The 12,035-nt window shown below is 39.8% G+C and overlaps 1 protein-coding gene across 1 annotated transcript; it reads left to right on the top strand.

The window, feature by feature from the left end:
* Nucleotides 1-3,522: 3,522 nt before the first annotated feature.
* On the top strand, nt 3,523-8,439 carry LOC126768369 (cytochrome P450 4c3-like). Its single transcript, XM_050486393.1, has 8 exons — nt 3,523-3,610; nt 4,210-4,395; nt 4,682-4,878; nt 4,989-5,055; nt 5,142-5,328; nt 5,825-5,976; nt 7,851-8,024; nt 8,258-8,439. The coding sequence occupies exons 1-8, from the start codon at nt 3,526-3,528 to the stop codon at nt 8,437-8,439; spliced, it is 1,230 nt and encodes a 409-aa protein (XP_050342350.1). The 5' UTR covers nt 3,523-3,525.
* The last annotated feature ends 3,596 nt before the right edge of the window (nt 8,440-12,035 follow it).

Below are 12,035 nucleotides of genomic sequence, written 5' to 3'. Positions count from 1 at the left end.
CTTGCAGCCGCGTTTCGAGGTCAGCCAGCGTACAGCCAGTGCGAGTATTGCCACGATGGGTGTTGGTCCAGTGGAGACGGCTGTTGAACCAATGCCGGGGGACACTGTATTGACCTGCCGGACAGGGAGACCTGAAGAAACGGCTGTTCCGCTGGCCACCCGTGGCATAGAACAGGGGCCCGAGCGTGCCTAACCAGCTCGCGAGGCTGCTCCACCAGGCCACGCATAATCTCGGGGTGGACCGTCGTGCCGGTTGGTCCCCGCGGCCCCTTCCGGGGGGGTTCGGGGACCCATCCGTCCGGTGGATCAGTATATTTTCCCTTTTGGCAACCATTTGGGGAAACACGCCTCCGTACTTTGCCCATCCCTATCGTGGCAATACGTCGCTCGCTTCACGTCTCTTTTCCTTATTTTTCTAAATGGTAGCGCAACTAAGAAATAACGGTCGTTCAGCGGTGCACACCCCCACCATACCCACGCTGTTTGAGGTTGTCACCGAGTGCGCTGCTTGGAAGACCCCTCCTTCTCCATGTTAGTGGTACGTGTGGACCTGGTTCGTCAGAGTCGAGTCTACGTGTGCCTCTACAGATCCCACAATGGTGACTTGGAGACAAGCCAATTATTTGACCATCTTAGTCGGGTGGCAGATGCTGCGCAAGAGCAGTTTCCTAAAGCGGAATTGGTGTTTTTGGGGGATTTAAATGCTCACCATGAATCGTGGTTGAAATCCCTCAAAACTGACCATGCTGGAAGAACTGCTCATGCTTTTGCTCTCACACACGACTTGACCCAACTGGTTGATCAGCCTACCAGGATCCCAGACATTGGTAGGCAAGCGCCTTCTCTACTGGATCTTCTGCTGACTTCTCACCCGGTGGAATATCAGGTTGTGGTTCAAGCTCCACTTGGTTCTTCGGATCACGGCCTTATATCTACCAAGGTGCCACAGGCCAAGCTGCCGCCATCAGTGGTATGCAAACGTCGCGTTTGGCACTATAAGTTGGCAGATTGGGACGGTATGCGCAATTACTATGCGTCGGTCCCTTGGAAGGAACGTTGCTTCAGTGGGAATGACCCGACAGCTAGTGCCGCTGCTGTTGCTGATGAGATCATGTTAGGAATGGAATACTACATTCCTAGCTCAGATCTCATAAGTACCGCCACCAACAATACCTTCATGTGGCCACACGATGCCTGACATCAAAATCAGGCAACGTGATGTGCGTGCGGAGCTGCAATCACTTGATATATGGAAAGCTAGCGGTCCCGATGGAATACCAGCCATAGTGCTGAAGAAGTGCGCAGCGGAGCTGTCTCCTGTGTTAACGCTTCTGTTCCAACTTTCTCTCTCTTCGGGATGTGTGCCGGAGGCTTGGAGAAGAGCTAATGTGCAAGCGGTTCCCAAAAAAGGGGATCGGTCTGACCCGGCAAATTATCGACCAATAGCTATCACCTCAGTACTTTGTAAGGTGATGGAACGGATTCTAAACAACCAACTGATCCATTACCTAGAATATCACTGTCTAATTAATGATCAGTACGGGTTTCGACCAAAACGGTTCACAGGTGATCTCCTAGCGTACGTAACACACCTCTGGGGTGAAGCTATCGACAAACATGGAGAATCGTTGGCTGTCAGCCTCGATATCTCCAAGGCTTTCGACAGGGTCTGGCACAGAAGTCTTCTCTCCAAGCTACCGGCATATGGTCTGCCTGTTCAGCTATGCACCTGGATTGCCAGCTTCCTACACAAGCGTAGCCTTCGTGTTTTAGTTGATGGTTGCGCTTCACAATTCTTTGTAGTGAATGCTGGGGTCCCCCAGAGATCTGTGCTATCTCCCACACTCTTTCTTTTGCATATCAATGATATGCTCTCTCTTGGGAACATACATTGCTATGCAGACGATAGTACAGTGCATGGTGGATACCACGGACGCGCAGTGGCTAGGCGAGCGGAAATTGAGGAGAGGCGGAAGGATCTTGCCATTGAACTCGATAGGATGTTAGAGCTCATCGCCAAATGGGGCTCTGATAATCTTGTTGAGTTTAATGCCAAGAAAACACAGGTATGCGCTCACACGGCGAAAAAGTCAACATTTTTCCCTCTGGACCCCCCCGGAAGTGGCCGCCGGGACCCCACCTTCCGGTCACCAACCGGCACGACGGTCCACCCCGAGATTATGCGTGGCCTGGTGGGGCAGCCTCACGAGCTGGTTAGGCACGCTCGGAATCGCCATGCTGGGGATGGACGTTCGCTGCGACCTTAGTCCAAGGCTATTATAAAATCGAGGCTATTATAAAAACAGCTTCACGGAAACTCGGAGTTCTGAACAAGGTGCGGCGTTTTTTCACGCCACAACAACTGTGCCTGTTATACAAAACACAGGTACGGTCTTGCGTTGAATATTGCTCGCACCTTTGGGATGGCTCCGCTAAGTACCTACTGGAGGCCTTGGACCGGTTGCAGCGACGTACAGTACGCATTATTGGCGACGTAAAGGTCACAAACACTCTTGAACCTTCACAATTGCGTCGCGAGATAGCTGCACTGAGCGCTTTCTATCGACTGTATCACGGCGAGTGCTCTGAGGAATTATTCTCTCTAATTCCTGCTTCCCCCTTCCTTCTTAAGTCCACGCGAGCTGGTTCTCGATGTCACCGCCTAACTGTGACATCAATTCCATCGCGCACAAAGAAATTTGGCAACTCCTTTCTTTGTCGCACTACCAAAAAATGGAACTCCTTACCAGCTCACGTGTTCCCCTCCTCTTACAACCCGGGTTCCTTCAAACGAGGCGTGAAGAGGCATCTTGCGGGCCGGCAAGGCGGGGACGGCTAGTACAGAACATTCTTCCCGACTGTACTGGCCGTCGTCGCGTTTGGACTCTACTACCACTTACGATCAGGTGGAGTAGAGTCATTTGCCATCCCGGCGCATATAAAAAAAAACAAGCTAGCATTACTAAAATAGTGATGTTTTTTTTTAATTCTAGAAAAAGAAAAATATTTCATAGTGAATAAAAAATGAAAATAAAATAGTAATAAAATATTTAAAATGTTTAAACAAATAGAGATATATGTTTTAATAAATTACAATCACAGTAACAATTAAATTTTGAAGTTTAGTTACACACATTTGTCCAGACACATTGCGTCTTTTGCATAGATAGAAGCCATTGCTTGCATTGTGCCTTAAACTTATTTTGAGATGTACTGTTCTTAATCGGAGGTGGGATATCGTTCCAACACTTAGAAGCAGCGAAACGAAAGCTACTAAATGCTTGTACATGTGGTCTAGGCAGTACTAGTCGCGGAACTCGACTCAATCTACAATTGGATTCATTTCTTTCAGACCATTTAATTTATCCGCCAAATAATTGGGAATTTTATGATATTTTAAGGTGAAAGTGATATTATTTAATTTAAGTGTACGGCGATTTTTCATATTTAATATATTCTTGGAATTTAAATAAGGTGTAATAAATTGTACTTTTTTCAGTTTTATCTCGTGCAGACCAAGCTATAATGGTATTAAAGTCAACACTACATAAAAATAGTGCTTATGATTTCACGAAGCTTCAACTCGGCAACGGATCAATATTCGCACCAGGTATATTATTAAAATAAAAATATCGTCCTTTAAGTTATGAGCCTAAATGATTAACCCATTGTTATAGAGTACACGAAGTAAAGCAATTAAAGGTATTAAAACATAAAGTAACAGCCTGTGAATGTGCCACTGCTGGGCAAAGGCCTCCTCTCCCTTTTTGAGGAGAGAGTTTGGAGCTTATGGAATAAGCTGCTCCAATAGGGGTTGATGGAATACACATGTAGCAGAATTTCAGTGAAATTAGACACATGCAGGTTTCCTCACGATTTTTTCCTTCACCGCCAAACACGAGATCAATTATAATCACAACTTAAGCACATGAAAATTCAGTGGTGCTTGCCCGGGTTTGAGCCCACGATCATCGGTTACGATTCACGCGTTCTTACCACTAGACCATCTCGGCTTCACATTACATTAAAATATAGGAAAGCCTAAAATATTGACATTTTTTATTTGTTATCTTTATTACACTTAAACTATAGTAGGTGCATACCTCAAAAATTTCCTTAATTACGTAAATGTTTCCACTGCATAACCATCATATAAAAACATATATACGCCATAAATCTATATAATTTGAACCTATTATTTTATTGCAGTTGATATTTGGCATCGAAGGCGCAAAATCCTAGTACCATCATTCGCGCCAAAATATGTCAATAAATTTATAGCTGTTTTTGAGGCACAGGACAAGACTTTAGTCGAACAACTTAAATCCAAAGTTGGAAAAGGGAACTTCTCATGCTGGGATTTTATTGCAAGCTATGCATTGGATTCTGTTTGTGGTATAACATTAAATCATATATTTCTAACCTTACAATAGTTGCATGAAAATAATTCTAAATATATGGTCGGTAAATATATGTCAATGTTATGAAATTAAATATAAATAAGCACTGTAAAAGTCTAAAGTTGTTTGTGAAGAGTGTATTTGATATTGTGACCGACCCGTGTGGTAAAGACTATGTTTTTCTTAAATTATTTTAATTATACAGTGATGTTGTCTAAACAGCTTATTTGGAATACGGGTTGTTATCATTATTAAAATTTATTTATTATGTGTTTCGTTAGAGACAGTGTTTGGAATGAACGTTGAGATGCAGCGGCAGCCGGAACATCCACTCTTCAATGCTTTTAACGAATTCCTTAAAAGTTTCGTTCCTCGCATATTTAAACCTTGGGTATACAGTGACGCTATTTACAAATTAACAGCGACGTATTCCAGGCAAGAGCAAATGAAGGAAATCATTTACGAATTCATCAACGATGTAAGTTTTTGTTTTATTTTTATTTTTTTGGCTATGATTTTCATTATATTAGGTTAAAGTTATGATATATTGAATGAATAATGTTAGTGATGTGATTAATATATTTTCAGCTCATTTACAAAAAGAAAGCGCAGATTAGAGAACGAAATGGAAATGAAGCGGGAACTAATAATGATCGTAAGAACATATTTTGTAAAAATTAAGACATATGTTATATTATTTTTGATATCAAGCAATAACAACAAAAACCATATTTTTTTCAGCAATACATACAAATCAATTAAAGTCATCCGTAGAATTTTTGATAAACGCATCGTTTACGCATGAAGAACTACGGGAAGAGGCACTTGTACTTCTACTAGCTGGTACTGATACCTCAGCTGCTGGAATTTCCACAACAATTTTATTGTTGTCCCAACATACTGATATTCAAGAAAGAGTTTACAGGGAGTATGTATTATCTTATTTCCTTAATGGAATTCATTTTAAGATTTAATAGTAATGTTCGATTAGTCAATCTTTTCAGACAGTCACTTGATCTCAAAATAATACTCTTAGACTCAAAACTCTCAACCATTCTCATCCTTAATATGGAAAGACTTGAAACGCGATTGACTATAAAAACATTCTTATGTTTTTATAATTTAATTAAAAATATTAACCGAAACTAACGAACAGTACCATACCGTGCCTTCGCCACAGCAGATTTACGTAACGCTTACATCGTTTTTGGTCGGAATATTTACTAATTAGACCAAGATATTAAATTATTTAATATGTTGCATTTTTTTCTTGTAAAGTATCGATTTATCATATAGCTAATCTCAATTAATTGAGGCAAAGCTCAATTATCATTTTATCTTTTCATAATTTAAATTTAGACTGGATCTTCTACTATTTATCAAATAATCTTTTTCACATTTTTCATACAAATAATAAATTTCAGAATACAAGAAGTTATTGGTGATTTGAACAATCCCCTTCAGTTGAAAGATTTGCTTAAATTAAAGTATACAAAAGCAGTTATAAATGAAACATTAAGACTTTATCCACCGGTTCCCTTTATTGTTCGAGATTGTATAGAGGATATAATACTTCGTAAGTATTTAAAACAAAAATGTTTTACACAGACATAATACTGACGTGTTGTGGCTGGGCTACTATTGACATTTAAAAAGTATATTTAATTATATGAATTACATAGTACGAAGTAATGGATGGTATCAAGTATCAGGATACAACTTTTTTAGAATATGTTGAGCTGTATTAAAAACTTGTATGCATTTGTGCTAAATTAATATACATAAAAATTAAATCATAAATTTAATGGCTGCTTGAGGGATGCCTAATCAGGAAGCCTCGATGATCGAATCAAATAAAATATAAAATAATATAATGTCGGAATTAGAAGTTAAATTAATTAGTATTTGAAAGATTTTTTTCATAAATTACCTACTAAAGTAAGTAAGTAGTTACATTATTATTAAAGAACAATGTCTCCAAATAAAGTATTGAATGTTCACTTGATCCAGAAATTGAAGTAAATATTGTAAATTATTTACAACTATGAATATTAAAAAATTAGTGAAAATGGGGTATTTCGGTTTTTCTGTTTTTTATATTATTAACGAATAATATATAAAATTATTAAAGGTATTTGTGATTACTCATTTCTTTTTAAATTGTGCAGAATAAAAAACGATGTGAACAATACATTTTCTTTTAATCAAAGCTGTTTTATAGCAAATAATATAGTTTTAACCGTACCTTATATAAAAAACAGTGCTTTCATTTATGTGGGGGAAATGCGTAATGCGTTTTTCCAGTGTTAAAAAAAGGTATATACGAGTATAATTAGCATTTATAGTAATTTGTTGCTTCAATAGTAAATATCTTGAAATAGTTTTAGCTTTGCCAATTAATAAATTTAAATGTCACGTTAAAATACTTTGATTAATAAGGCGTATTACTCAATAAGGAATTATATCATATAGCTATTTCATTTCAAAATTTATTTCAATTGTTTATATTAGGTAGGTAGACCAGAAAGTGGGCCTCCTGATGCTTAATGCTCATAGATATTGATATTGTAAGAAATATTAACCACCCCTACATCACCAATGCACCACCCCCCTTGGGAAATAAGTAAAGTATCCTATACTGTACTGTCACACTGGCTTACTAACCTTCAAACCGGAACACAACTTAAATGTCGGAAAAGAGAAAAAAAAACTACCAAGCTTCTTGCTAGTTCTTTTCGGTAGAATTTACATTTCAAGCCGAAGTGCGAAATCGAAACTGCTCGCAAGAGCTTACTTGATTTTTTGGTTGATTGATTATTTACTTAGCCATCAAATTAAAAGCGAAGTAATCATTAATAAAACGATGTATAAAGTTTCACAACATAATTTATTTCATTTTAGGAGAAAGGTAGACCAAAGATAGAAGTAGTCTTTGTTATATACAAATATATATTACTTGCATGCAGACTACAATAATATAGTTTCTTTGGTTTTGTTTTAATATTTTTTTATTCATTTAATTAATTCAACGTTTCATATTCCAATATTAGATAGCTACCAATTTATATTATTATAATGTGTGGTACGATGGTAACGCCGATTAAAATTTTAATCGCATAACTTTATTTTTTTTTTATTCTTTTGTAGAAGAAACTAAAGAGACGGTTGTTCTTCTGTTAAGCCAGAAAACTACGAATTTTATTTTTAAAGCGCTTTCTATTATCATATTATAGTTTTAAAAAATTGTAAAATTTGTGCAATACGAAAAAAAAAATACAATACTACCGGTCGTTTTAGATAAAAAAGTACAGAAATGAGATCGCGTGTCTAAAGAGGTGTGTAGGAGATGAAGTCAGAAATTTTCTTAGATTAATTCGCACTCTTAATTAGCAATTTACGGTACTCGTCATCTTATATATCCAATTTAAAATAATAACCATTTTTTCCCAGCTTCTGGCATAACTTTACCTAAAGATACTATAGCAGTTATTAATATCTGGGGCATACACCACAATCCTCAGCACTGGGGTGAAGATGTGAATGATTTTAATCCTGATCGTTTTATGTCTGGACAAATACCAAAAGCTTTTATGCCATTCAGTCATGGTCTAAGGAACTGTATTGGTAAGAAAATACCTACAATAACATATCATAAATATACTTCATAGTCATATATTTAGTTGAATAATCATTTTAATTACATTATATAATAATTAATATAATTTTTACATTATATTTTTTTTTATTATTGTAAATGTAAAATAAAATAAAAAAAAATAGTAAAATAATCCAATTTATTTGTAAAGTATTGATATTTTTTCGAAGCTAACCGAAATAAACAGCTAATTAAATTTCAGGTCAACAATATGCGATGCTGTCACTAACAACAACCTTGGTGACACTCTTACGAAATTACCGTTTCACTCCAGCCACAAATTTAACATACGACAAAAATAATCCACTTCGTATTTCCTTTGATGTTACGTTGAAACACGTAGATAATTATACAATTCAAATAGAAAATCGTGATAAAATGTAAATTAATATTAATATTATCAATAATTATCAATAAAATTGCAAAATGATCCCACAAAGAACTAGTGATATACGTATATCTAATAAACAGTATTTTTTTATGAAATACATGTCGTTAAATTTACCTTTAGAAATATAATTTAATATATTTAACGGAAGCTATGTAAAATGCACTATCAAGTATTTATAAAATACAATGCTTCGCTGTGGCTCCGTTTGATTAATAGTGAAGTAACTAAAAGTATTGTAGATTAGTAGATTCACCAAGCGAACATATTATTTCAATTCAACACCACTGCTATAATAATAAAAAATTAAGAAAAAAACTATGTTTTTTAATCTGACATAATATTGCCCAAGTGGAAATTCGGTTTCTAAATTCGAACTGCACATTACATGCGAAAGTGATTTTTCTAGTGTCAGGATGTTTCAGGAAAAGTTTGACGCCAAATTCTTATAAGGGCAAGTTATTTCTGTCGTATGGTTGTTCTCTGTCGAATGTTGCATTGATCACTTTATTCGGTGCTGTCATTCTCAATTTTACTACAGCAACAAGGGATCATCCCTTAACAAAACTCGGCTCATAAAATATAGTTTTACGATTGTCACCGATATATAGTCTAATATAATATTTTGGTTGTGATAACAACCCCTAATCTCATCCCGTGGGTGTCGTAAGAGGCGACTGAGGGACGGGGAAAAGGGGGGATGGGCAGCAGCGTCCCCCCTCCATAAACATCTTACCCCCCTACTGCGCTCGCCAACATGCCTGCCCAGCGCGGCGAGTATGGGCAATCCCTCCTTAATGGCAGATGCGTCCAAAAAAAGGCCCCCAGTTATCGGCAAGCCCGCTAGGCCCGACCAAGGTAGCGGTCGCGGTATCGGCAGGGCAGGGGGTGCTAAGAATCACCGGTTCACGGCAGGCTACCGTATTTCACCGCATACCGTATAGTATACCGTATTTCACGGCAGGTACCGACTTCACATGGCAACGTACAATGGACGCTCGATGAGGCTGGACCATCACCTCGCCGAATTAGAAGTAGAGTTAAGTCATATAAACTGGCATATACTGGGGTTATCTGAAGTCCGACGACAGGCGGAGGACACGATAACTCTAGAGTCCCGTAACTTACTCTACTTCCGCGAAGGTGATAACCTCTCCCAGGGTGGTGTCGGTTTCCTAGTTAAAAATGATCTCATTAGCAGCATTGTGGAAATCAGTAGTGTGTCGAACCGGGTAGCGTACTTGTCCTAAAACTTTCCGACAGGTACTCCCTGAAGGTCGTACAGGTATATGCGCCAACTTCGACATACTCTGATGATGTGGTCGAAGCGATGTACGAGGACATCGCAAAGGCCCTCAACGACACCTCGAAGGCCCACTACAATGTTGTTATGGGAGACTTTAATGCTAAAGTGGGAGTACAAGATAGCGGTGAATTGAAAGTCCGAACCTACGCCTTGGGCTGCAGAAATCACAGGGGGCAAATGCTGGTAAACTATCTCGAAGCGCAGAGGCTCTTTTTTATTAATTCTTTCTTTCAAAAGAAGCCTCAGAGGAGGTTGACCTGGCGAAGATGCGATAACGTGACAAGGAACGAGATAGACTTTATCATTTCGAATAAAAGGCACATATTTAAAGATGTTTCAGTAATCAACAGGTTTAATACCGGAAGTGATCACCGCTTGGTTTGAGGCACTCTAAATATCGACTTCAAAGCCGAAAGATCGAGAATGATGAGGTCTACTCTTCGACCTACCATGCTCCAAGCTGCTCAAGGCTCCAAAAAGTTCCAAATGGAACTTCAAAATCAATTCACCGCGTTGGAAACCGTAAGCAGCATTGATGAGAAAACCGACACGCTGGTCAAAATACTGCAAAACACATCCCGCAAGTGTTTTCCGCCACAGAGAAGAGACAACGCACCAAAACTCTCTGCTGAGACACTCGAGCTCATGAGAAAACGACGAGAACTACCATCGTTTTTGTCAGATAAGGCCTTAAATCGAACAATAAAAACGCTGACGCGACGCGATCTCCGACACTCCAATACCCGTGCCATCAAGGCTGCGATTGAGCAAAATCGGGGATCAAAAGTGTTCACTCGCAAGTTTGAGAGGCCGCGTCTGACAAAACTTAAAACTGAAAATGGTGGTTGGGAAACCTCTAGGCCTGAGATTGTCGGAGAAGTAGAGAGGTTTTATGGGCAGTTGTTCTCTTCAAGATCGGATAAACCCGTGGGAATCAGTATTGATGACCAGCGCGCCGCTCTTACGCGCCATTACTCCGAGGAGCTCCCGGTCGTTGACCAAGGCGAGATTAGGGCAGCTCTAGAACAGCTTAAAAGCAACAAAGCTCCGGGAGATGACGGAATCACAACAGAGTTGCTTAAGGCAGGCGGGACTCCGGTCCTGAAAGAGCTAGCAAGCCTCTTTAATTCCGTCATCCAACATGGCAAGACCCCGGAAACGTGGAGCTGAAGTGAGGTGGTACTGTTTTTCAAGAAAGGTGATAAAATCCTCTTGAAAAAATACAGACCAATCTCCCTCCTGAGTCACGTGTATAAGCTGTTCTCAAGAGTCGTCACGAACCGTCTCGCCAGATGACTTGACGAGTTCCAGCCCCCAGAGCAAGCCAGCTTTCGATCAGGCTACAGCACCGTGGACTACATCCATACTGTTCGGCAGATTGTGCAGAAGACCGAAGAGTACAATCAGCCGCTGTGTATGGCATTTGTGGACTACGAGAAAGCCTTCGACTCCATCAAAACCTGGGCAGTGCTCGACTCATTGCAGAGATGTCATATCGATTGAAGATATATCGAGGTACTGAGATGTCTGTACAACGCCGCTACAATGACTGTCCACATCCAGGACTGTAAGACGAAGGCGATCCAACTGCGCAGAGGGGTGAGACAGGGGGATGTAATATCCCCGAAACTGTTCACCAACGCGTTGGAAGACATTTTTAAGACGCTGGATTGGACTAGGTATGGAGTCAATGTAAACGGCGAGTACATCTCACACCTTCGATTTGCCGACGATATCGTCATCATAGCAGAGTCGCTGGAACAACTCACCGAAATGCTGCGTAGCCTAGGTGAGTCTTCCCGGTGTGTCGGTCTCGGTATAAACTTGGACAAGACCAAGGTCATGTTCAATAGGCATGTCGTGCCGGGACCGATATACGTCGAGGGGAAACCTCTCGAAGTTGTTAGTGAATATACCTACCTAGGACAGATAATACAAGTCGGAAGGAACAACTTCGAGAAGGAAGCCGATCGAAGAATTCGCTTGAAATGGGCAGCATTTGGCAACCTTCGTCAAGTCCTCAAGTCGTCTATACCGCAATGTTTGAAGACAAAAGTCTTCAACCAATGCGTCTTACCTGCCATGACATACGGTGCCGAAACGTGGACACTAACTGCGGGACTAGTCCACAAATTCAAAGTCGCTCAGCGTGCTATGGAGCGAGCTATGCTCGGAGTATCTTTAAAGGATAAGATCAGAAATGAGATTATCCGGAAAAGAACCGGAGTCACCGACATAGCTTGCAAAATTAGCAGGCTGAAGTGGCAGTGGGCTGGTCACGTATGT

Source organism: Nymphalis io, chromosome 5 (assembly GCF_905147045.1).
Source record: "Nymphalis io chromosome 5, ilAglIoxx1.1, whole genome shotgun sequence".
NCBI classification, from domain to species: Eukaryota; Metazoa; Arthropoda; class Insecta; order Lepidoptera; family Nymphalidae; genus Nymphalis; species Nymphalis io.
Note: the sequence above shows the minus strand (reverse complement) of the source record. Positions and strands in the feature narration are given on the sequence as shown.

Excerpts from the sequence above, each read along its gene's own strand:
- LOC126768369 (XM_050486393.1), top strand. The coding sequence starts at position 3,526 with ATGGTATTAAAGTCAACACTACATAAAAATAGTGCTTATGATTTCACG. Across the intron at positions 3,611-4,209 it reads CGGATCAATATTCGCACCAG|TTGATATTTGGCATCGAAGG; the intron begins GTATATTATTAA and ends ATTTTATTGCAG. Across the intron at positions 4,396-4,681 it reads TGCATTGGATTCTGTTTGTG|AGACAGTGTTTGGAATGAAC; the intron begins GTATAACATTAA and ends GTGTTTCGTTAG.